At 37.7% G+C, this 26,420-nt stretch overlaps 1 protein-coding gene across 4 annotated transcripts in view; it reads left to right on the top strand.

Annotated features, from left to right (window-relative positions):
- abca7 (ATP-binding cassette, sub-family A (ABC1), member 7) overlaps positions 1-26,420 on the top strand; it is a 104,214-nt gene that overhangs the window by 20,073 nt on the left and 57,721 nt on the right. For 3 of the 4 annotated variants that reach the window (XM_061975903.2, XM_072914645.1, XM_072914646.1), the window contains 13 exons: positions 204-320; positions 754-951; positions 1,029-1,237; positions 2,471-2,635; positions 5,231-5,453; positions 5,604-5,825; positions 6,854-7,058; positions 10,597-10,710; positions 16,885-17,056; positions 18,653-18,784; positions 24,237-24,376; positions 24,466-24,603; positions 24,815-25,020. In XM_061975903.2, coding sequence (XP_061831887.2) covers positions 204-320; positions 754-951; positions 1,029-1,237; positions 2,471-2,635; positions 5,231-5,453; positions 5,604-5,825; positions 6,854-7,058; positions 10,597-10,710; positions 16,885-17,056; positions 18,653-18,784; positions 24,237-24,376; positions 24,466-24,603; positions 24,815-25,020 — 2,241 coding nt within the window. The remainder of the gene's footprint in view (positions 1-203; positions 321-753; positions 952-1,028; positions 1,238-2,470; positions 2,636-5,230; positions 5,454-5,603; positions 5,826-6,853; positions 7,059-10,596; positions 10,711-16,884; positions 17,057-18,652; positions 18,785-24,236; positions 24,377-24,465; positions 24,604-24,814; positions 25,021-26,420) is intronic. The other variant, XM_072914647.1, reaches the window with a different exon arrangement.

Raw genomic sequence — 26,420 nt, 5'->3', positions numbered from 1 at the left:
GGCCACCTTAAATTCTTCCCGATTCATATATCTTATGGTGTGTAACAAAAGAAGTCTCCCAAGCAATTCTGTACAGCAGATATGGGTATCTACATCAGCAATATGATTTGCCTGAGTGGCTGGACAGGACATGTTAAAACAAATATATATATATATATATATATAAATACATCTTATTGTATTATTACTTGTATCAATTGTAGGTGAACCAGACTTTTCAGGACCTCCAAATCTTCCAGGATCTTAACGAAGCTTGGTTGGAGCTGGGACCCGAAATTAAGAAATTTATGGAGACTAGTATGGAAATTCAGATACTGCAGGTCAGGCTCACTAGAACAGGGCAATTCAACTTGCGGCCTGGGGGCCAAATGTGACCTAGGAATGAAAACAGTTCAAAACTTGGGTGACAAACATTTTTGAAGTTAGACAGATGATAATTGACCATTTTTTTCTGCAGAAGGTCCTTAAAAACAGTTGAGCGTTCCCTTTAAATGACAAAAAAAAAAAAATAATCAAATGTCTACTAAAGAGGACGTTGGTTTTTCAGAAATAACAAAATAAGACTAAGAGTGAAGGGAGAAATCCGGTAATTCCTGAAAATGTGGCCCTCAAAACAATTTAGTTGAATAGCCCTGTACTAGAAGATATAATTATGCTCTTAAAAGCTCATGTTTTTGGGATTTTTTTTACAGTATTTAATTTGCTAAATAAATAATTTTATTGTAACTCGTGTGTGTGCTGTGTGGTGGGCAGAGTTTGCTTGAGAGTCCAGATTTTGCTAGAATGGTCAACCTGCTACTGCGGAACACGACCTGGACAGCCTCATGGATTGCACATTTCCTATCCAAGACCGTACCAGATGCGCCACGGAATCCAGGAGAACCTCCCACTTGGTTGGAAACCTACAATGATGTCGATTATGCCATCGCCGCACTTGCACGAGTCACTCAGGTTCACTAATGACGCTTTTTTGTGCAGTCAACTGAGGTTGCATCCTGTAATCCGTGTTAACTCTCATCTCCTGGCAGTGTTTTTCCGGCAACAAGCTGAAGGGGTTGAAGAATGAAGATCAGCTGATCAACAAGGCTTTGGAGCTCCTTGAGGACAGAAAGTTTTGGGCAGGTGTGGTGTTTCTGCTTCCTAACACTTCTTCTTCTTCTGAGCTGCCGCCGCACGTCAAGTACAAGATCAGAATGGATATCGATGAGGTTACCCGTACTAATAAGATCAAAGACAGGTAGGCTGATTAGTGTTTCCAAAATATTTGTGGTGGTGGGTAGCGGAATGATCAAGATGACGTCATCCTCTAAATTGCATAATTGTCCGTGACAAATGGGGATATCCTTTCTTAAAAGTTTAAAGAATAAAGTTGTACATATACTTAAAGACAACATCAACATTTCAGGTTTTTTTCATTACATTGCACCCTTTTTCAAGTTTTGCTCTTTTACTTTTATTTTATTTTTTTATTGTACCAAACTAGTTTTAATTTGAAAAGGGCCATGGCCCTCCCTGTGTATATATTGAACAGGAAAGGCTAGGCTAGACTAATATGCTTAATATTATATTATATGCATATATTCACATTGGTTGGTTACATTTTGCATAGCATGTTGAGGCTAATCGCTCAGAAACAAGCTAACTATCAATTTAACTGTGCCATGCTAAATAACTGATGTTTAATTACTGACAAGTATACCTCTTTATTTCGATCAAGCAGGTACTGATTTTCATACTATTTGATTTATACTTGAAATTAATCAGATGAATGTATAGGACTACAACAATTTGACTTTTTGTACCAAATAACAAAATGTATATGCAGGGGTGCCGCTAGGGATTTTGGGCCCCATGAAAAGAATCTTTACAGGGCCCCCAACACAGTGTCATTATTTTTTCTGTATTATAATTTCATCATTAGGGGCCTCTCTGGGCCCCCCTCCATCATGGGCCCCTAGAATCCGTCTCCTTTACCCCCCCTTTTCGGCGCCCCTGTGTATATGATTACAATGTAATTAGCAAATATTCCTGCCACAACTTTGACTTCAATAAGTAAATTTACTTTACCAGAGACTGATTATGTTTGAGAAATTTTGCTAACACATTATTATTGTGGCGCCCCTGAGGCCATGCATCCTTGGCATTCGTTTAAACCACGTATTGGAAGAGTCTGTTCTGCAAAAGAGACACTTCCTGTATTTTTCTTTTAATGCGTGCTGCGTGGGAATTCAGTACTCTATAAATCTGAATACAAATACATTTGGTTTCACATTACGATTTTTAAGAGGGGCTTGAATACTCGATAATAATAGCAACAAAATAACAACACAGATTTTTTTCGTCCCCACCTCTCCACATATTTAGACGTTTTCTTTATAAATCAAAAACCCTGTTCGACTTAATTATTATATTTTTGTGTTGTGTTTAAATAAATGTGTTTTTATTGCTTATGGATTTTTTTTTGCTTCAGGTTTTGGGATCCCGGCCCAGCAGCTGACGCCATTAATGACATGCGCTACATTTGGGGTGGATTTGTGTATGTTCAGGACCTGGTAGAGAAAGCACTGACTGGAGTAAAACAAAAGATTGGCATCTACGTTCAGCAGATGCCTTACCCATGCTATGTGGATGATGTGTGAGTCATACAGTATGTTTATTCAATTATTTTTTGGGGGTTATTTCTATAGGTGTCCCGATACAACTTTTTCACATCCGGTATTTTACCGATATTGATATTGATCTGATACGATACTTGCAAGCCTCAAACATACTTTTAATATTTTATAGTGTGTAGTGTACGTACAAATAATACCCTATCCTCCCCAATTTTTCTTAAAAGAGGCACGAGACAAGGTTGCCCGTTGTCTCCATTACTGTTTGCTATTGCGATAGAACCCCTTTCTCTTTGGCTGCTCGCGGAGGGGGGCTTTAAAGGTATCACCCGGTCGGACACGTTGCACAAAGTGTCGCTTTATGCGGACGACTTGCTCTTCTACATCTCGGATCCTGCTCGCTCACTCCCGGTAATCTTTGACATTCTGGAGCGGTTTGGCACACACTCTGGTTACAAACTTAACTACCAAAAAAGTGAGCTGTTACCGATTAATTCCTTAGCTAAACAGTTACCACGATCTTTAGCAGCATTCAAATGGGCACCTTTTGGGAGGACATTTTTGACACAATCGGAGAGGCATACGGTCAAAACTTTTCCCTCAACCATTATTCGTCATTTTCGGCATATGCCCTGATAACATGTGCCCAGTACCACTAAAACACGCTGTTGCTTTTACAACCTTGCTGGCCAGGCGATTTATCTTGTTTAATTGGAAGCTGGCTCACCCCCCATCACACGGCCGTTGGATTAGAGAGGTTCTCTACAATCTAAAACTGGAAAACCTTAGGTTTTCGCTAAAAGGCTCTGCTCAAGCGTTTCAAAGCTCTTGGAGTCCTTTCTTGCTGTATGTCAACTCTCTTGACTTATGCCCAGACGCAGAGGAGGAATAATCTCCCTTTTCTTTATTATTATTATTATTATTATTATTATTATGTTTCTCCCTTTGTCTCTCCTTTCAGCCTCTGTCTGTCTCTGGCCTCGTATGGGTGTGTGTGTGAATGTGTCTGTTTTTGTCGTCTTACTTGTTGTATGTTTGTGCCATATGTCCCTTGTTGGTTTGACTTGAGTGGGGTGGGAGGGTGGTTGGGCGGTTTGGGTTTTAAGGGAAAGGGTGTGAAGAATTTACTGACGTTAAAATTGTACTGTTTCGACTTGCACTTTTTTCTGTCTATTTGAAAATGTCACTAAAAAGAGTTGGATTAAAAAAGGCTAAAGACACACCTTTTTAATCGGGCTTTTTACTGATAATCTGTTTTTTATTTTATTGTGTTGTTTTCTATATTAATCATTAATATTTCTTGTATTCTACGGTCAATATTATGTTTTTATTAACTTATCAATGTAATATTTATATTATATTAAATTTTTTTACATATATTTTATACAATATTTTTTTAAATGGCGTTAATTTTAATTACTCTCGTGTGTGGACGCCTCAAAGGTGGCGTTTTCCTCCCATCCTCAGTGCCATGTCATGTTTTGTTTTTGCTTTGCTATTGTCAATAGTGCTCTGTGCGTGTACGTGTGTGAATGAGTGTGTGTGTTTTCTTCTCTTCTATTATTATTTTTTGTTTTGTTTTGTTTTGTGTGTTTGCCATTTGCCTGTGTATGAAAAGTGCTATATAAATAAAGTTTGATTTGATTTGAGAATGGTGCAGGCAACCGGCAACAGGCAACATGCTTGGTCATGTTTTGAATATAAATATCATCCACTTGTCCTCCTCAGCAATGTCCTTTGTACTCATTTTCTTCCTTCCCATAGTTGTAAAAACTAATTTTTATTGATATCGCTAACGAATGAGACCAAATGTTTTGGGTGGATTTTTACGGGTTTCATTATGGCATTTGCTATGCCAACTAATTGCGGGAATGCTTGAAACTAGGGATGTCCGATAATGGCTTTTTGCCGATATCCGATATTCCGATATTGTCCAACTCTTAATTACCGATACCGATATCAACCGATACCGATATATACAGTCGTGGAATTAACACATTATTATGCCTAATTTGGACAACCGGGTATGGTGAAGATAAGGTCCTTTTTTTTAAAATTAATAAAATAAGATAAATAAATTAAAAACATTTTCTTGAATAAAAAAGAAAGTAAAACAATATAAAAACAGTTACATAGAAACTAGTAATGAATGAAAATTAGTAAAATTAACTGTTAAAGGTTAGTACTATTAGTGGACCAGCAGCACGCACAATCATGTGTGCTTACGGACTATATCCCCTGCAGACTGTATTGATATATATTAATATATAATGTAGGAACCAGAATATTAATAACAGAAAGAAACAACCCTTTTGTGTGAATGAGTGTAAATGGGGAGGGAAATTTTTTGGGTTGGTGCACTAATTGTATGTGTATCTTGTGTTTTTTTATATTGATTTAATAAATTTAAAAAAAAAACAAAAAACATACCGATAATAAAAAAAACAATACCGATAATTTCCGATATTACATTTTAAAGCATCTCTACTTGAAACTCATTTTGCCTTTGGCATAATGCATAACAATTAGACAAGAACCCGCTCCTATCTCCAAACACTTGAGTTAGTTTGAACACATTTTCACCAACTAAAATTGCATTCTTTTCACCTGTCTCCCAGGTTCCTCCGAGTGTTGAACCGCTCTCTTCCGCTCTTCATGACACTGGCCTGGATTTATTCAGTGGCAATGATCATCAAATGTGTGGTGTATGAGAAGGACGCCAGGCTGAAAGAAACCATGAGAATTATGGGTCTGAATACAGGAACATTGTGGCTCGGCTGGTTCATCAGCAGCCTCGTACCTTTTCTGTTCTCTGCTGCACTCCTTATTGCAATACTAAAGGCAAGACAAGCTCTCACTCTGCATCAAAAATATTACACAAAGTATAAGTGAAATAGTGAAAGCCAGAGTTTTAACAAATAATACTAACTCATATTTAACGATAAACCACAATGCATTTTCTCCTAATGTTTCACTTTACTTTGTCTCTAGTGGGGCGATATCTTGCCATACAGCAACCCGGCTGTCGTGTTTTTTTTCCTGTCTGCATTTGCCACTGCCACTATCATGCAGTGTTTGTTCATCAGTACAATCTTCTCCAAAGCCAACCTGGCCGCCGCATGTGGAGGACTCATATACTTCAGCCTCTACCTTCCCTACGTACTGTGCGTGGCCTGGAGAGACCTCCTTAACACAACCCACAAAGTCTTTGCTGTAAGTAAAGTCATGTTCAAGCAAAGGGGTGTCCAAACTTTTTTATTCGGGGGAGGGAGGGCACATTTGACTAAAAAAATTTGAATGGGGGAGGAAAGCCGATTAATCATGTTTAATAAATAACATTTTCTTTAAAAAAATACCCTAATATTTGTACACAAATGCAATTTTGTAGTTAGAATGTCATATGGCAATGGTTTGTAAATGTTTTACTGAACTGCAAGTCATTGTTTTGCTCAAAACTTGGTGACAGTAAGTACAGTAAGAATTAAGTGAACATTTTTTTTTGTTTTTAAATATAAATATTTCCTGCTTAACTTAAAACAGAATAAATTCAGTGTGCAGCTTTATGATAGAGCAGGTCTCCTACTTTCATCACTATCAAAACTACTGTGACTAAAAGAGGTGAGATATTTGCTTCACTAGTATGACTGGCAACATCTCTATTGTGCTTTATTTATGAAAGAGAGCTCCTCTCAGTGAGATTGTCTTTGTGCGATTATTGTGTAATTTGTCATTAAATAAAAGCATCACACACACTCATAGCTCATTAAACTGGAATAAATGACACCCCACTTATAGTTTAAAACAGCATACATCTCTTTTCCTACCGAAGGTTGCAAACTAGCTGTGTATTATCTTCATTGAATTACAAAGCCCAAAACCAGTGAAGTTGGCACAGAATACAATGATTTGCAAATCCTTTTCAACCTATATTCAATTGAATAGACTGCAAAGACAAGATACCTAACGTTCGAACTGGAAAACTTTATTTTTTGCAAATAATAGCTCATTTGGAATTTTATGCCTGCAACATGTTTCAAACAAGCTGGCACAAGTGGCAAAACTGACTGAGAAAGAAAAGGCATTTTTATATCTAAATATGTTTTAATCAGACTTTTTGTTTGTGTCTGCAAATATTCCACCCCTTTGATATAACATTTACTAAAGCAAAAAGTTTGGACACCAGCATTACACCCTCAGCTTTTTACTGTCAACTTAGGCCGTTTCTACCTTTTTCTCTTTAGAGTTTTTTGTCTCCTGTGGCCTTTGGGTTTGGTTGTGAGTATTTCTCTCAATACGAAGAGCAAGGCATCGGCATCCAGTGGCACAATTTATGGTCCAGTCCTGTGAAAGGGGACTCATACAACTTCAGCACGGCGATAGTTATGCTTTATGTGGATGCCTTCATCTACATTATCGCAGCCTGGTACATCGATGCCGTGTTCCCCGGTATGGTTGCAGTCCTTTATTAACAAAGTAATAGTGTAATACTTATCATGTTGGAATTAGTAGCAGTAGTCCAAGCTGAGAAATGGGACCATACAACAATATATATTATGTGATTAATATGACTCACTATTTCCTTCACAAAAAATGTCAATTAGCAAAGAAATCAGTATATTCACCAAAAATGATTCCCGGGCGCGGCCACCGCTGCTGCCCACTTTTCCCCTCACCTCTAGGGGGGTGATCAAGGGTGATGGGTCAAATGCAGAGAATAATTTCGCCACACCTAGTGTGTGTGTGACAATCATTGGTACTTTAACTTTAACTTTAACTTTATATTCCGTTATTCTTTAGTACTTTATATATAGTTCAGAGTTGCCAGGAGATTTGACAACACAAACAGACCAAGCACCATTAAAAATGTGGGCTCTTGATAGAGTTGTGGTCAGTTCGGAATTTGGATAGTGAATACTAGTAGTTTTAAAAAGCCAATAGAATCAAAGAACGGCGTATAGAAGACATGCACCTTAGTATAGGTTGATTGGCAACACTAAATTGGCCCTACTGTGTGAATGTGAGTGTGAATGTTGTCTGTCTTTCTGTGTTGGCCGTGGGTGTACCCTGCCTTCCTCCCGAGTGCAGCTAGGGTAGGCTCCAGCACCCCCGCAACCCCGAGAGGGACAAGCGGTAGAAAAGGGATAGATGGATGGATATTAAATTTGACAGCAAATTCAAACTTAACCTAAGCAGTTTACCGCTCAACAATGACATAATAAAATGGCTGACTCCATCTGGCTCTCAACAATCATCTGGAGTACGCATCTGCCTTTGATGCCACATGACGTGGAATGGATTCTCGGCAACATCAGTTCCTGAATGCGCTTATCACTGCAAACATTAAGTTTAATAAATTAACAAGCTGTAGTTATTCTCGTTTAAACAACCACCAGAAATCAAGAGCTGGATGATAGAGAGATTGTGTCAAGAAAAAAAAATCACTTAAGACTAAAAATAAAAATGACCTAAATCTCCCCTGTCGGTACATCATTGTCCAAGTTACATTATAGTGTCATCTTGCTCTTTAGGCCCATACGACATTTTCCCAAGGACCATGTTGGAAAATACAAACACACAATTCAGAAAAAACATTTTACTATATATAGAGACCCTTTCCAAAAAATTTGAATATCATGGAAAAGTGTATTTATTTCCATAATTACATTCAAAACGTTAAACTTCCCTGCGATGAGGTGGAAATTTGTCCAGGGTTTACCCCGCCTACCGCCCGAATGCAGCTGAGATAGGCTCCAGCATCCCCTGCGACCCTGAAAGGGACAAGCGGTAGAAAATGGATGGATGGACGTTAAACATCCATAGATTATAGATTCAGGGCCCACAACTTAAACGTTTTCAAGTATGTAGTTGTTTATTTGTACATGATTTGGGTCTCCAGCTCACAAAACCCACAAAAACAGGATTTCAAAAAATTTGAATTCTGTGAAAAAATCAGCCCAAATTCACTTTGGTTCAATAGTCTCAGAAAGGATCAATATGGGGAAGACTGCAGACTTGACAACTGGACAGAAGACCATCATTGATACCCTGCATAGGATGAGTAAGCCACAAAAATTCATAGCTTAGGAGGTGGGCTGTGTCCAAAGTCTAGTGGAAGGGCAAAATGTGGCAGTAGAAGATGCACCAGCAGAATAGCTGACCGTGGGCTTCTGCGGATGATCAAACAGAGAAGATTCATACATTTGGCAGAGACCAGAAAGAGTTGAATGAGGCGGAGCCACAGCTTCAAAAACCACTACATTCAGACGCATCCGGGAGATGGGCTACAACTGTCGGGTTCCTCGGGTCAAACTGTCTCTGAGCCTGAGCCAAAAGAGGAAGCGTCTCAACCAGGCCAAGGAGAAAGAGGACTGGACTGTTGGCCAGTGGTCCAAGGTCCTCTTTTCCGATGAAAGTAAAGTGTGACTTTGCTGGAGCCTATCCCAGCTGCACTCGGGCGGAAGGCGGGGTACACCCTGGACAAGTGGCCACCTCATCACTCACATTCACACACTAGGGCCAATTTAGTGTTGCCAATCAACATTTTGAATGGAATTATAGAAATATATAACTTTTCCATGATACTCAGATTTTTTGGAATTTAGTCATTCATACACTATGATACATACTAATTTCCACTCATAATCAGAGCTACACATAATGTGGTTAAATTACAGCTGTTTGTAATCATACATTTGGCCAGCAGAGGGTTTTTTTGTGTCGTAGCATGCATGAAGCTTCGAGAAATTCCCAAACCAATTGGCTCAGGTGGTTCAATGCTTCATGACCATCACTAGTAAATGCTGTACTGTCAGTGTCTGGTTAGGGTTGCTTGTGACGTGACCCCAGGATGCAAAGGACAACAGACAGTGTGCAGGTGAAAATATAATGACAAATCAAAAGCTATAGTGCAACTGAAGTGCACTGGAAGCATAGGAAAAGCTATGCAGGAACACATTTTAAACACATCACAAGCATACTAAGCAGTCTACATAGTAATTAACAGTGATCCAGCCCTATTCAACAGATACATAGCAGCCTGATTGGCAAGGAAGAGCAGGTGAGTTTAGAGTTCTATTTAGAGCAGCGCCCAGGACAGAGGTGCAGTGACAGGGAAAAGCAAAAAACAAGAGCGCTGGACAGGAAAAGACATAGAATACAGGACTTTGATTCAGTATTTCTTATCTAAAAGTTACTTGTTCTTTTTATTAAAAGGCATGTTGCATGTCAGAATTGCGTTGTTTCGGTGGGGGCCAAGCTATAAATAAATTGATTTCAATCCATTAAAACAGGCTCTTTTGCAATGAGAGTTTTTCAACGTGTGAGGTGCACCACAAAACAAATTAAACTTGTATCTCGAGGTACCACTGTACTTTGTTAATATTAGTGCTCCTAATTTTAGTCAGTCGGTGATTTTAACATTCTAAATAGCCAGAAATACTCACCCTATACCAAAAAAATTCAACAGCAGACCAGGAAAATGTTTTTATTTGTGTTCTGATAGCATCTTATTGTATTAATGTTCACCCCTGGCTGTAAAAATATCTATATCTTAATGGTTGATAAAGTCAGAAATGCATGTAATCGATCACACACTTTTGAATGTGTTGATGCAAGTTCAGTAAAGCACTTAAAAGCATATACAGTAGATTAGTTTCTTTTATTTACATCAATTAGTTTCTTTGATATACATCATGGTGTATATTATCCATCCATCCATTTTCTACCGCTTATTCCCTTTGGGGTCGCGGGGGGCGCTGGAGCCTATCTCAGCTACAATCAGGCGGAAGGCGGGGTACACCCTGGACAAGTCGCCACCTCATCGCAGGGCCAACACAGATAGACAGACAAAATTCACACTCACATCCACACACTAGGGCCAATTTGTTGTTCCAATTAGTTTCTTTGATATACATCATGGTGTATATGTTCTATTATTGCTTGTAACAATTTAACTTAACCCTTAACATGTGTATGTGTGCCTCAGGTGAATATGGCATCCCCCGACCGTGGCACTTTCCTTTTCATTTGAATTACTGGAGTGGAATACCCCTGGAGGCCGGCATGCCAATCCCACCTGCCCCTCCTGAGCAAGGGGAAGGTGAGGCTCTTAGTTGATACACTTTTTCCTGCTAAAATGTGAGAGGTCTACACACTTTTTTAAACATTTTGTTTATTGGAAATACAAATGTTGTTTTTTTCTCCCCCAAACAAGTAACCCACAAAAATGCATCAATGCACATGCATCAATCAAATAAGTACAGGCAAATATTGACATAATGGTTTGAGGTTTGAGTTTATTTCGACATGCATACAATTACAATGATACATCACGATTTCCAATTTCTTTTATCAACATGTTCGAAAAGGAATAGGAAGAATCAGCGCTTATCTAGTCCTACCCCTTTTCCATTACACAGCAATTTCTAGCGCTTTTGTTCACTTCCTGTTCTCAGTGTATTTACAATATACTCCATAAATAATAACATACAAAAATAAATAAAAAATGAGTGAAGTCAGTTGTATTTCATATGGTGAGATAGATAAGATTCTCAATAAGTTCAGAATGTTTATCATGGTTATTCTTTGTACTTTGTAAACACTTTGAGTTTGAACAGTTTCTTCATTTGGATCATATTAGTACACTGTTTGATTTCTTTACTTAATCCATTCCATAATTTAATTCCACATACTGATAAACGAAAAGTTTAAGTGTTGTGCGTTCGTACAAATGTTTTAAACTATATTTTCTCAAAGGTTATATTTTTCTTCTATTGTTGAGAAGAATTGTTTTATGTTCTTGGGTAGTAGGTTATAGTTTGCTTTGTGCATAATTGTAGCTGTTTGCAAATTCACTACCGTGGAATTTCAATATTTTCGATTCAATAATAAAGGGTTTGAGTGTTGTCTATATCCAACATTATGTATTATTCGAACTGATCTTTTTTGTAACACGGTTAGTGACTGAAGCATACTTTTGTATTTATTTCCACATATTTCTACACAATAACTCAGATATGGTAACACAAGCAAGCAGTAAAGAATATTAATTGATTTTTGGTCCAATACATATTTAGCTTTATTCATTATAATTGTATTTGCTGCCACTTTATTTTTTATATGAAATGTCCACTTCATTTTATCATCAATCATTATTACACCACAACATTTTTATTGAATTTACTCTTTCAATTTCTATTCCGTCTATTTGTGTTGTCTTTCTCTTCTACAGTTACCGAATAGTATTACTTTAGTTTTACTGAGGTTTAAGGATAGTCTGTTTTTGTCAAACCATCTTTTTAGTTTATAAATTTATTCTGTTATTTGTATTAGCTTCTGTGTGTTCTCTCCTAAACGGAATGCTGTTGTATTGTCCGCAAATAATACTAACTTTTAGTCTTTTGTAACTTTACCAATTCCATTTATATAAAGATTGAACAATTTTGGTCCCAGTATTGATCCCTGTGGTACGCCACAGGATATATTTAGCGTTGTAGACGAGTGTTTACCTAGCTTCACGTATTGCTTCCTGTTGGTTAACTTACTTCTTATCCAGTTCAATACCAACCCTCTGATGCCATACCGTTCTAATTTTTTGATTAAAATATTGTGATTAATTGTGTCAAATGCTTTAGTTACATCCATAAACACTGCAGATGCACACTGGTTACCATCTATTTCATTGGTAATTTCCTCTGTTATTTAGATTAAAGCCATCGATGTCGAAACAGGTCTATAGAGTTTATTTGGTGTTTTTTTCCAGTCTTATAAATGGTACAACTGTTTGGAAATGTCTTGGTGAAATGATAGGTTACTAATGTACATTAATGGTCCAGAGATCTCTTCAATAACCTTTTTTATCGTTTGTATATCAATTCCATTACAATCGATTGAAGTCTTGGATTTACATTTTTCTCACGATTTTAACTATTTCCTCTTGTGTCACTTTCGCGAGGAACATTGAGTTGGGATTTCTACTTATAGTGTTATTGAAGTCATCAGTTGAAACTGTGTCTGGAGTCCTTTTCTCCAATTTTGGTCCAATATTTACAAAGTAATTATTTAAGCTTTCAACTACTTCCTTCTTGTTGTCATTATTTATGTTTCTGTCTGAGAAGTATTGGGTGTAATCCCTCTTAGTGCCATTTTTAATAATGGCCCATGTTGCTCTCATATTGTTTTTGTTCCTGTCTAATAATTGACTGTAATATTATTTTCTACATGTTCGTAGTGTGCTAGTTAACTTGTTTTTATAATTATTGTATGTATTTTCTGCCTCTATAGTTCACTGTGTTATAAATGTTCGATATCATGTATTCTTCTCATTAGAAGCATTTTTTTAATCCTGTTGTCATCCATGGTTGATTGTTCTTTCTCTGCTTTCTACTGAGTTGTTTCCATGGACAATATTTGTCATAAAGCATTATGGACAGGTTTAAGAATTTACCTTATCCTTCATCAACATAATTTTCATTGTACACATTGTCCGAATTTTGCTTTTTGAAAGCAATCATATTCTTCTCTTTGCATAGTCTTCAAAATATATTTTTTGTCATCTATATTCCTCTTCTTGTCGTTTCCATCATATATTGTGAAAACTGGCAGATGATCCCTAATGTTGGCTTTGTAGACCACTTGGAGTGTTATTATCAAAATCATTGGTAAAAATATTATCAATAAGCGTGGCACACTGTCCTGTGATTCTGCTTGGCTTTGTGATTTTAGGATATAAACTAATGCTGTACATTGTATCAATGAAGTCATCAATGGACTTTTACTTATTAGGGTTCAATAGGTCAATATTGAAGTCACCACATAAGAAAACTATTTGTTGACCAGTGTCCATACAATTTGCCTTGATCCAGTCTTCAAATGTTTCAATACTTGACATACGTAGGTGATCTATATTTACAACTGGTTAATGTGTTTTGCTTTTTTCATGACATATATTAAATGGTTATGCATTCTAAGATGTTATCAATTGCAAATGACATGTTTTTTTACTACTTTGTAATTCACTGAAATATATAATTCCACTCCAATCGGTCAAATGCCCTTTCAGCATCCAGAGATATCACTGCCTCTACAGTATTAAGAGCAGCCACCTCATACAATAAGTTAAAAAGACGTTGAAGATGAGAAAAGGAGTGCCTATTCCGAATTAACCCGGTTTGATCCGCATTAACAATAGAAGGGTATTCAGACGTTAAGGCAGCAGTTTGGATAATAATTTAAAGTCCACATTTACCAGGCTAATAGGGTTATACAAAGTGCACGAAAAGGGTGCTTGCGTTTTTCAAGAGGAGATAAATTGAAGCTTGGTTGAGCGTTTTCCGGAAGGCAGCCAGATTCAAACTATTCATTGTACATGTCCAATAATAGGGAGGCTAGCTTATTCCCAAAAAAATTTTAAAGTTCGGTAGGATAACCATCTGGTCCCGGGGATTTTCCGTTATGTAGCGATAATGCTGCAACATTTAATTCCATAGCAGTAATTGGTTTCTCTAACTCTACCGCAGCAGACTGATCAATTGAGTAGATGTCCAGATTGGCAAAAAAAATTATCAAGCTCAGGAGTAGAACAATGAGAAGAGGAGTAGAGGGACACATAGAAATTCCTAAATACATTATTTATCTCAAGATCATCCGTATCTATTCCTGAATCTGTGGAATATAATGGGATGCTGATATCATGCGTAGTTGATGAGCTAATAGTTAGGTCTACACACTTTTGTGAGATGATGGAAAATGTATCATTTACAGGTATGACTTAGGTGGCAAGTTATCTTATAAGTCATATGTTTTGGTTTGTATAACAATGTGTAGATTTTTCATTCTTAGGTCTCAACAACAACATATTGTGTATTACATGTAATGTAATAAACTTTTAAGCTATATGTCTGTGCCATAGGTGTCACAAACTATTGAGGAATTCCAGCAAAGTATCACTAGGGATGCAGCGATTATAGATTTTGACTGTGCGATTATACTCAAGTAATAATCACAATTGTTATGCAATACACATTGATTAATTCCAGAACAAAAAACTTTATAAAATCATAGACATTCCTTAGAGATTTTGATGTGTTATTTATTACTGTTAGCAAAAGTACGCAAATAATATTGTTGTAATAACTGTACAAAATAATAAATATAAACAAAAATATGAATAATATACAAAAACATTAATTAGTAATTGTATTATTAAATTAAAGCTAATAAACTCAAGTTATTGTCATCAACTGTCCTCCATGCCTATTAATTTTAATCATCTATTGTATGCTATTCATAACTGAATGCACGTGATTAGATTCCATGGTGTAGTAAGGTTATTCTACAAGCTTATGATGTTATGTTAGTGTTTTACTCTTGCTATATCAACTTAAAATGCCTAAAATGTATTCAATGCAAACAGGAAGAACTATCTGTTGCTGTGTGTTTACACCAAACTGACTCAATGCTAAGCTACTGATTGTAAGTGACACGTTTATATTCACCGTATTTTTCGAACCATAGGGCGCACCGGATTATAAAGCGCACTGCCAATGAGCGGGTCTATTCAGGTGTATTTTCACACAAAAGGCGCACCGGATTATAAGGCGCATTAAAGGGGTCATATTATGATTTTTTTTCTAAATTTAAAACACTCCCTTGTAGTCTACATAACATGTACCGGTAATGGTGGTTCTTTGGTCAAAATGTTGCATGTTTTACAGACCATCTTCAAGTCGCTTTCTGACCGTCGCTTCAGGATGCGCCGTTTTGTGGGCGGTCTTATTTACGTGGCTCACCTTCAGCAGCGTCTTCTCTCCGTCATCTTTGTTGTAGCGGTGTAGCGTGCAAGGACGGGAGTGGAAGAAGTGTCAAAAGATGGAGCTAACTGTTTTAATGACATACAGACTTTAATTAAATCAATAACGGATCAGCATCTCCTCATCTGTGGCTCACTGCCGCAACAACACCGGAAATGTGTCCCGTAAAAAAACATCCAACCGGAACTCGCTAATAACTACAATTCTTTGGGTGAATTTTGTAAACCCACTACACCGGTAGTTTTTAGCACTTCCATAGCGAGATATAAGTTAGAACTTTACGCTACTTTATATTAGAAATGGCAACAGCGGAGGATGAATGCCCCATAACAAGAAGATAGAGAAAAGGAAGAAGCTTATTGACTACGGTTTCGGCACGGACTACAATGGCGGACGCACGCACATTTTCAGGACTTATGCAGATCCCAAATACACATCAGCAGGTACCAAAAGGTAAGAAAAGTTGGTTTTGCATAATATTGCGAAACAAAACGTCAGATAATATGTCTGCTAATAGGTGCCATTTTGGGTCCTTATATACAAACCATAATAATACTCATATGTTGAAGCACAGTACGACTGACTACGGTAGCCGTAATGCTCCGACAATCCATCAAGTGGTGCGGCTTCATAGCTTACGAAAGTCAAAACATTTTGACAGATTTTTGAGCGCCATGTGTAATGTTCTATATTCTCAGTGGAACATTTAAAGTTTTGTTGTTGTTTACTAGTGTCATCTTGCAGTCTACACGTATCTCTTATGTGTGACTAGTCACACTTATCATTAAACCATGTACCAAATAGAATAGCCTCAAGGTCGGTAAGCACAATTAGAATTATTCCGTACATTAGGTGCACCGGGTTATAAGGCACACTAGTGATTTTTGACAAAATGCAAGGATTTTAAGTGTGCCTTATAGTCCGAAATATACGGTAACTCATATTCTTTACTAAGCAACTTGACAAACATAATTTAACTCCCTTATTTTATCCCTTATTGGCACGTAAACCAGTACCATACATATTCGACATATTAGACTCACTGTTGATGTAACTTTGTTTTTGTTCTGTTCAGGTTGTGCCGAAAATAGCATAATGTTTGAGCGAAGAGGACTTGGAGTGGAGCTTTGGAGATTGAATAACTGTGTTGTTAATGATAAGTTAATTGTTGCATTCCTATGTAATACCCTTAATTATGCTTTGCCTTTTTATGGTCCTTTAAGAGGCTGCAAGGAAAGAAATTATCTTCCTGATTTAACTTCTTTCTAGAGGCAGGACGTTGTTTTGGTAAACATTTTAGTTAATTTGCATGTAATTGGGCCTAACAGGTGGAGTTGTAATGCTTCCTTTGCAAGGGAAATGAACGTGCCATTATTTCAGGCATTCTTTCTTATTTACAACACCACAGATTGTTCATACTTGGCTTTTCTGTCTAATCGCCTCAGTTATGTTTCCGTTTGTAGATCGCATTGAACCAGAGCCTAGTAACCTGGTCCTTGGCGTAAACATAACAAACCTGGTGAAAATCTATGAGAAAGGAGGCAAGTTGGCTGTCAACCACCTCAACCTGAAGTTCTATGAAGGGCAGATCACCTCGTTTCTGGGCCACAATGGAGCAGGCAAAACTACTACCATGTAAGAGTTATTTATGTCAGATTTTAGGCTGAAGCCATATTTATGTGGAAGTTTATCATATGAGTTTAGCCAATGCTATAAAACCTTTTGTTGCAAACTATAAAGCCCTTGCAAATAAATACAGCATATGCTGTGTATTACATGATTAAAATGATACAATTAATTACCGGTATGTCAATATTGTAAGGGTTCTCAATTATTTTTCAGTCATGTTTTAGAGAGAACCTGATAATGTTATTGATTTGTCTGTACAAACCACTTTATGAGTTGCTGGCACCAGCATTCTGCAAGCAATCGACTGATTATTAACATGAATTAATACAATGAATAAGTTTAGATAATATCTGCAACATCTACAAAAATAAATAAAAAATCATTAGTTTTATTAACTTAATTTGTAACATTTAAAAATTATAAATTTCAAGCACTGCTGTCACCCAGCTGGAGGTTTATTGTTTAAGTATGAATACAAACACTAATACTGTACCGTGGTACCGGAAGATACAAGTTGGATTTGTTTCGTGATGCAACTCATACCTTGAAAAACTTGTATTGCGAAACAAATTTGCCTATTGAAATTAATTACAATTTTAAATCGGGGCTTGGTCTCCCAAAAACAGCACAATTTTTCTGCCTTTTGAAAATAACTGTCATAATAAGAAATATTCTTTCAAAAACATTACAATAGAATGTTAAGTTCAGCTAGTGTAGAATTTTATTTGAAATGTTTTTTTTAAAGCGTAGAATAAGTTGTTGCATCAAAAAATGTCAAATAAGAACTACATTTCCCTAGAAATTTATATTTTTATGTCAAAATTGAATTATATTTATCTTTATTGACACACATTATTTCCTGGTTATTGTGGGCTACGTAAAATTATGTGACGGATTTGGCCTCTGGGCCTTTGTTTGACACGTGTGATGTACAGCATGGGGAGAGGACTTTTAAGGTGTCTCCTTCCAGTTGCTTCTCCGTCAAACACCATAGCGGCTTTTCCATATTTTAATGGATAAATGTCCGCCCTTTAGATATTTATTTAACAACCTTGACTCGTGTTATCTCATTCTGCTTCAATATGGTGCAGACTAGCAGTGATGCACTGGAACTGCTTCAACATGTCGGCTGCATGCTCGGTCATGTTTTTGATTATATCTTTCTTGAATATCAACATGTTTTTACAATGGTTGAAAAAACAAAGATATGTCAATATCTAGCTATAAGCTAATAATGTTAGCAAGTAAGATACCAGATGTTTTGGTTGGATCATATGTGACATGATCACTGTGACATTTGCTAGGCTAACCATCAGGGGGAAGGCTTGTAAGCCGAATTTTTGCTTTCAGCCTAAAGCATAACAATTAGCCAAGAGACAGTTTGTATCCCAAAAACCTGTAAACTAAGGCATTCATATCCCTAGGTACCACTACTGAAGGTCCCCCCTGCCTCTCACGCCCCACATCCCTTACATTTCATCACCCAATTTGAAAAATACTGCATTTATGTATTATTTACATCCAGCAGCCACACTAAAAATCTATTTAAATACATCATGTTCTAGTTGCCCTTAGTCATTTTGTTTGTGCGCTATATTTCAGATCTGTTCTGACCGGTTTGTTCCCACCTACCTCGGGGACCGTGTACATCAACGGGTTGGACATCCGCTACGACATGGACATCATCCGAAGGACCCTAGGCGTGTGTCCGCAACACAATATCCTGTTTGACACGTAAGTGTCACGCCCTGCTTGACAGTTTCGTCTTGTGTCTGTGTTTTCCTATGTTTCTTGCTTAGTTCCGGTCCAGCTGTCTTTTTTTCTACAAACCCCAAAACCAGTGAAGTTGGCACGTTGTGTAAATCGTAAATAAAAATAAAATACAATGATTTGCTAATCCTTTTCAAACTATATTGAATTGAATAGACTGCAAAGAAAAGATACTTAACGTTCGAACTGGAAATCTTATTTTTTGCAAATATTAGCTCATTTGGAATTTGATGCCTGCAACATGTTTCAAAAAAGCTGGCACAAGTGGCAAAAAAGCCTGAGAAAGTTGAGGAATGCTCATCAAACACTTATTTGGAACATCTCACAGGTGAACAGGCTAATTGGGAACAGGTGGGTGTCATGATTGGGTATAAAAGCAGCTTCCATGAAATGCTCAGTCATACACAAACAAGGATGGGGCGAGGGTCACCATTTTGTGAACAAATGCGTGAGCGAATTGTCGAACTGTTTAAAAACAACATTTCTCAACAAGCTATTGCAAGGAATTTAGGGATTTCACCATCTACGGTCTGTAATATCATCAAAATTTCAGATAATCTGGAGAAATCATTGCACGTAAGCGATGATATTACGGACCTTCGATCCCTCAGGCAGTAATGCATCAAAAAGCAACATCAGCGTGTAAAGGATATCACCACATGGGCTCAGGAACACTTCAGAAAACCACTGTCAGTAACTACAGTTTGTCACTACAACTGTAAGTGCAAGTTAAAACTCTACTATGCGAAGCAAAAACCATTTATCAACAACACCCAGAAATGCTGCCGGCTTCGCTGGGCCCGAGCTCATCTAAGATGAACTGATGCAAAGTGGAAAAGTGTTCTGTGGTCTGACGAGTCCACATTTCAAATTGTTTTTGGAAACTGTGGGTGTCGTGTGTAAAGAGGAAAAGAACCATCCGGATTGTTATAGGCGCATAGTTCAAAAGCCACCCCCATGATATTGGGGGTGTATTAGTGCCCAAGGCATGGCTAACTTACTCATCTCTGAAGGCACCATTAATGCTGAAAGGTACATACAGGTTTTGGAGCAACATATATTGCCATGAAAGCAACGTTGCTTATTTCAGCAAGACAATGCCAAGCCACATTCTGCACGTTACAACAGCGTGGCTTCATAGTAAAAGAGTGTGGGTACTAGACTGGCCTGCCTGTAGTCCAGACCTGTCTCCCATTGAAAATGTGTGGCGCAATATGAAGCCTAAAATACCCCAACGGAGACCCCGGACTGTTGAACAACTTAAGCTGTACATCAAGCAAGAATGGGAAATAACTCCACCTGAAAAGCTTCAAAAATTGGTCTCCTCAGTTCCCAAACGTTTACTGAGTGTTAAAAGAAAAGGCGATATAAGACAGTGGTAAAAATGCCCCTCTGCCAACTTTTTTGCAATCTGTTGCTGCCATTAAATTCTAAGTTAATGATTATTTAAAAAAAATTAAATAAAGTTTCTCAGTTCGAACATTAAATATCTTGTCTTTGTAGTGAATTCAATTGAATAATTTGAAAAGGATTTGCCAATCGTTGTATTCTGTTTTTATTTATGAATCACACACCGTGCCAACTCAACTGGTTTTGGGGTTTGTAGTTCTACTTTCGTTTTGGTATGTTATGCAGTAAATTTACTCCTGCCTCTAAGCAATGGCTCCTCTCACCTTTTCTCGAATTTGCAATTTAGACTATTTAGGTTCAGCTGTTGGTTGCTTGGTTCATTGTTAATGTTGCAATGGCATTGTTTCATGTGCTGTCATCATGCTGACAAGCTGTTTTATTTTCCTGTCGAAGTTTCATCATGCCGTGTGCACTCTCTAGTTGCACTTGCCTGCTTTGGACAATAAATATATTTTTACTTGCACAGTTTGCTGTCCTCAGTATTCGGAGATCACGACTACCGCAAACTGTGCGTAAATGTGACAGTAAGTATTTTACACAGCGCTATGACTGCCTTTGGTACACTTACAAAACTGAGTAAGAGTCAGTATGTGGGGACAGTAGGAACAAAAAATTGTCTTTTGAAAGACAATGTTGTCTCAAGTGGTGAGATTTATTACTGTGGGCTGCACAAAAATCAACAGTATAATTAAAGCATTTATATTGTTAAATAACAGTCACAATGATTCAGTACAGTTCTACACAAATACTGTACATCACAGATGTTGTATCTGATCATGTATACCTGTGATATTCAACTAAATTGTTTTGAGGGCCTCTTTACCAGAAAGCTAAGGACCGGGGGGCTGACGTCTCCCTTCACTAATATTGTAGTTTTGTATATTCGGAGAACCAGAGTCCTCTACAGTAGACATTTGATTTTGGTCTATTTATTTTGTGAGATTTACAGGAGCAATCTGCTTTTTTTAAGGATCTTCCACATAAAAGCTAGTTAAAGATCATATCTATGACAGCACTCTAGTGTTTTTAAGAATCTGCTGCAAAATTAGTTTTTTTTTAACCGAACTTGGGAGCCACCAGTTGAATAGCTCAAATGATTAAAAAAAATTACCTAAAATGAAACATTCAGGAGCACCACTAGTGTAGCTGAAGCAGTTGAATAAATGACTTACGACTACATCTGAAGAAAATAAGCTATACTGCAACACATTAGTTACATAAATCATATTACCAAAAAAAACAATGTACTGCTAAAAAGGAGGGGACTTAAAGGAGTGCCCTGAGACACACATATGTTATGTACATCACATGTTTGGACTCCTTGTTTGCTAACAAGGTAAAAATGTCAATGCAAGGATCAGCCAGGATGTGTTTACAGTGGCCCAAGTTCCTCAATACAACAGGAGTATTGTAGCGTTTTTTGGAATTTGCTCCAAAAATGTTTTTCCCCCAAGTTTTGAACTGAACTCGGGGACCGGTAAGGTGTCATTCCCGGGCCGGATTTGACTCCCGGGCTGCCAATTGCTGGTTGCATATGACGTCACATCCGATTTTCTTCATCGCGGCTTAATTTTACATGATGGTCAAGCAGCTTGAGCGTAGCATTAAAAGAAGGGAGAGTGAGTGTAGCGCATACTTGCCAACCTTGAGACCTCCGATTTCGGGTGGTGGGGGTGGGACGGGGTGGGACGGGGTGGGACGGGGTGGGACGGGGGCGTGGTTGGGGGCGTGGCTAAAAGGGGAGGAGTATATTTACAGCTAGAATTCACCAAGTCAAGTATTTCATATATATATATATATATATATATATATATATATATATATATATATATATATATAATAAAATAAATACTTGACGTTCAGTGAATTCTAGCTATATATATATATATATATATATATATATATATAAAATAAATACTTGAATTTCAGTGTTCATTTATTTACACATATACACACACATAACACTCATCTACTCATTGTTGAGTTAAGGGTTGAATTGTCCATCCTTGTTCTATTCTCTGTCACTATTTTTCGAACCATACTGAACACCCTCTCTGATGATGCATTGATGTGTGGCACGCACAAAAGTGCTTTCATCAAATGCACTAGATGGCAGTATTGTCCTGTTTAAGAGTGTCACAACATTGCTGTTTACGGCAGACGAACTGCTTTACGGTATACAAAAACGTGACTGCTGTTGTTGTGTGTTGTTGCCGCGCTGGGAGGACATTAATGAAACTGCCTAACAATAAACCCACATAAGAAACCAAGAAGTCGCCCTCCATCATTCTACAGTTATAACGTGATTGGACAGGTATGCTGTTTATATTGTGGGTTAGCGGACTCAGGTCCTCATGGACCTGAGTCCGCCTGACTGGGAGATTTTCGGGAGAAAATTTTTCCCGGGAGGTTTTCGGGAGAGGCGCTGAATTTCGGGAGTCTCCCGGAAAATCCGGGAGGGTTGGCAAGTATGGTGTAGCGTTTGAGCAGAAAATGCTGTATTGCTCTTATGTTCTTGGCTGTTCCTGTCGTTCAAATAGAGAGATAGGAAATAGCTTTCATAGATTCCCGAAAGAATTGATTCATAAAGTTGATAAAGTCTTGGAAAAAACAAAAGTGCGTCGAAAGAAATGGGTCTTAAAGTTATCACGATCATCTTGTGGAATACAATCGGACCATGCTTGTGTCTGCAGCGATCACTTTGTAAAATGTTTGTTTGAACATTTGATTTGTTTGAGAAACTTTCTGTGATGCAATCGAGTTTATTCTCTACTACTATTTTATTAGTGTTTGGGAGCATAACTAAATCTAAGAAAAGGACAACAGATCGCATTAGTTGCTCTTTTTCTTTTGCGGTTACTATTCCTAAATATAACTACGAAGACCTGGTTGTGCAAATAAACTAACTGTTAAGTCCTAGTAATAAATATTGTGATTGTTGGTTCAATCTACCGTATTATCGTTGTTGATTTTCATAACAGAAACTAAAAGCTTTGCTGTTGTTGTTCTGCAGGAAAGCCAAGTGCTTTATTTGACACGGATGACCACATTATAGCGTATTTGGTGTTATTTATTAGCATCAAGAAAATATCCCTAATATTAATAAACTAGATGAATCTCTCGTAGGCTCAACAGCATATACTGCATCTGGATATTGCAAGCAAACATTGCTGAACAATAGGGACATCTATAGCTGAATAATTAAAAGTACCAATGATTGTCACACACACACTAGGTGTGGCAAAATTATTCTCCGCATTTGACCCATCACCCTTGATCACCCCCTGGGAGGTGAGGGGAGCAGTGAGCAGTAGCAGTGGCCACGCCCGGGAACCATTTTTGGTGATTTAACCCCCAATTCCAACCCTTGATGCTGAGTGCCTGAGACAAAATATGAACTTCACACCATAAAAACAACTGTAGGCATGAATTGTAGATTAGACTAATATTTGTAGCAAGAAATCTATTGCAAACAAACGTAACCTTTTTCTCATTAGCGTCACGATCACAGCAGCACGGCACTCGTTATGTAATCCAATACGTTACTTAGCAATGCACGAATATAAGTCCAACTTTGTCTTTCACCGAGTAATGCTTCATTTGTGGACCCCTCGGATGTAAATACATGATGTTCCTTCGATATTTTCTTCTCTAATTACTGTGAGTGTCCAATGAAGTGAGGTTGTTGCGAGCACTAATGTCTTGGTGATGATAAATGGCTTAAATCTTAAAAAAAAACGATATCTTGAGAGTGTAAAAATCCACTCCATACCATATATTTGCCTCTAAACCTTTCAAAATACGGCCAAATCCGCACTGATTTAGGTAAATAAACAGTAGCTTAATGGGCATCTAGACCATCGCCTGCAACCCGGAAGTGCCTCGAGGTCACGTGATTGCAAGCCAACTATTGAATAGTCCTGGTGTATAGTGTATCTGCTTAATAGTGTTTGTATATGTTATTGCAGTAAATATTGATTATAAATATTACACTTTCTCTCTACAGTTTAACAGTGGAGGAGCATGTGTGGTTTTATGGACGTCTAAAAGGTTTGTCTGAAGAAGAGGTGAAAGCAGAGATGGACCCTTTACTCGATGATGTTGGTCTGCTGCACAAAAGACATGAACAGACCAAAAACCTCTCTGGTAAGTAGACAATATAGATATTCAGGATGGTAGCCATCAGAAAAAAATTACTTTCTGCTACAAAGTGAAACATTCTGTCTTCCTACTAGGTGGCATGCAGAGGAAGCTGTCTGTGGCAATTGCATTTGTTGGAGGCTCCAAAGTGGTTGTTTTGGATGAACCTACAGCAGGGGTTGACCCGTACGCCCGCAGAGGTATCTGGGACCTGCTGCTCAAATATCGCAAAGGTGAACTGGAAGCTTTCAGGTTAAGGTGGCAGAAAATGACAGTGTTGTATTATTTTTAAAACGTATCGCAGAACATACTATTCTTCTTTACATTTAAATAGCTTAATTAAATTATTGGTCATGTGTTTTCTTGCAGATTAAGTTCTTACAGTGTTTAGCCAACACCAAACATACGGAACTGCAATGTTTTTTTTATTTTTTCCTCCTTCAGACCGAACCATCATCCTGTCCACTCACTACATGGATGAGGCGGAGCTACTTGGTGATCGAATAGCTATCATCTCGCATGGAAAGCTATGCTGCTGTGGCTCGCCCCTCTTTCTAAAATCTAAACTGGGATCAGGCTACTATCTGACCGTGGTCAAGAAGGAACAACTGAACCCCAGCACACCCACCCAGGGTCGTCGAGGTGGGGGGGTAAGTGCAGATGTTGTATCGGGGCTTTTGTAAAGTTTTAAGACTTTTTTTTTCTGTCATTTAAATATACCATACCACACCAACTTTATTTATAAAGCCTTTTAAAAACAACCACAGTTATAAAACAAAGGGCTGTAGACCACAAACAAGTGAAACTATAAAAAAGCAAAGGCATAAGACAGACTAAAACATATAATTTAAAACAGTTATTCTCAAACTGTGGTATGGGTACCACTGGTGGTGTGCGGGCTCCATCTAGTGGTACTCAAAATAATCAATTAAGTGACTAGTGTTTTATTTTAAAATAATCAAACAGTGTTACTGTTCAAACTGTGCATTTTGTTACAGTGGCCAAAAATATTTAATATACTTGGTAAATAAAACCTCTACCTTGTTTTCAATGACTACTTAGGCCTACTAAGCTGTTGCATTTTAATGTTGGTCATTATAGTGGTACTTAGAGAGACAATTTTTTTCTGAGGTGCTACTTTAAACAAAAACAAATTAAAACTGATTTAAAACAAACGTAAAATATCTATTTTTTAAAAGATCAGATTAAAAAATTATCATTAAAAACAATGAGTCAAATACAGTGCATTCGGAAGGTTTTTACACATTTTGTTATGTTATGTTACAGTCACAGCATTATTCCAAAATGTAATAAAATATTTAATTTTTGTCCTCAAAATTGTAGACATCATACCGCATAATGACAATGTGAACAGTTTTTTTTTTTTTTTTTAGAGATTCTAGCTCTATCAGGTGGGATGGGAAACATTGGTGTGAAGCCAAAATGAGATATTTCCAGATATGTTCAAAGGGATTCAAGTCTGGGCTCTGGCTGGGCCACTCAAGGACATTTACAGACTTGATATATTTTTATGTATTGGCTGTGTGCTAGGGTCTTTGTCCTGCTGAAAGATTAACCGTAGCCCTAGTCAAAGTTCAAGAACGCTCTGAAGCATGTTTTCAGCCAGGATGTCTCTATACATTGCTATATTCATATTTCCCTCTATCCTGACTAGTCTCCCAGTTCCTGCCGCTGAAAAACATCCCCACAATATGATGCTGCCACCACCGTGCTTCTCTGTAGGAATGGTATTGGCCTGGTGATGAGCGGTGCCTGGTTTTCTCCAAACATGATGCCTGGCATTCATGCTAAAGAGTTCAATCTTTGTCTCATCAGATCAGAAAATTGTATTTCTCATGGTCTGAGAGTCTTTCAGATGCATTTTGGCAAACTCCAGGCGGGCTGCCATGTGCTATTTACCAAGGAATGGCTTCCGTCTGGCCACTCAACCATACAGGCCTGATTCGTGGATTGCTGCAGAGATGGTAGTCCTTACGGAAGGTTCTCCTCCACAGAGGAATGGTGTAGCTCTGACAGAATGACCATCAGG

The sequence above is a fragment of the Nerophis lumbriciformis genome, linkage group LG14 (genome assembly GCF_033978685.3).
Source record: "Nerophis lumbriciformis linkage group LG14, RoL_Nlum_v2.1, whole genome shotgun sequence".
In the NCBI taxonomy this organism is placed as follows: domain Eukaryota; kingdom Metazoa; phylum Chordata; class Actinopteri; order Syngnathiformes; family Syngnathidae; genus Nerophis; species Nerophis lumbriciformis.
Note: the sequence above shows the minus strand (reverse complement) of the source record. Positions and strands in the feature narration are given on the sequence as shown.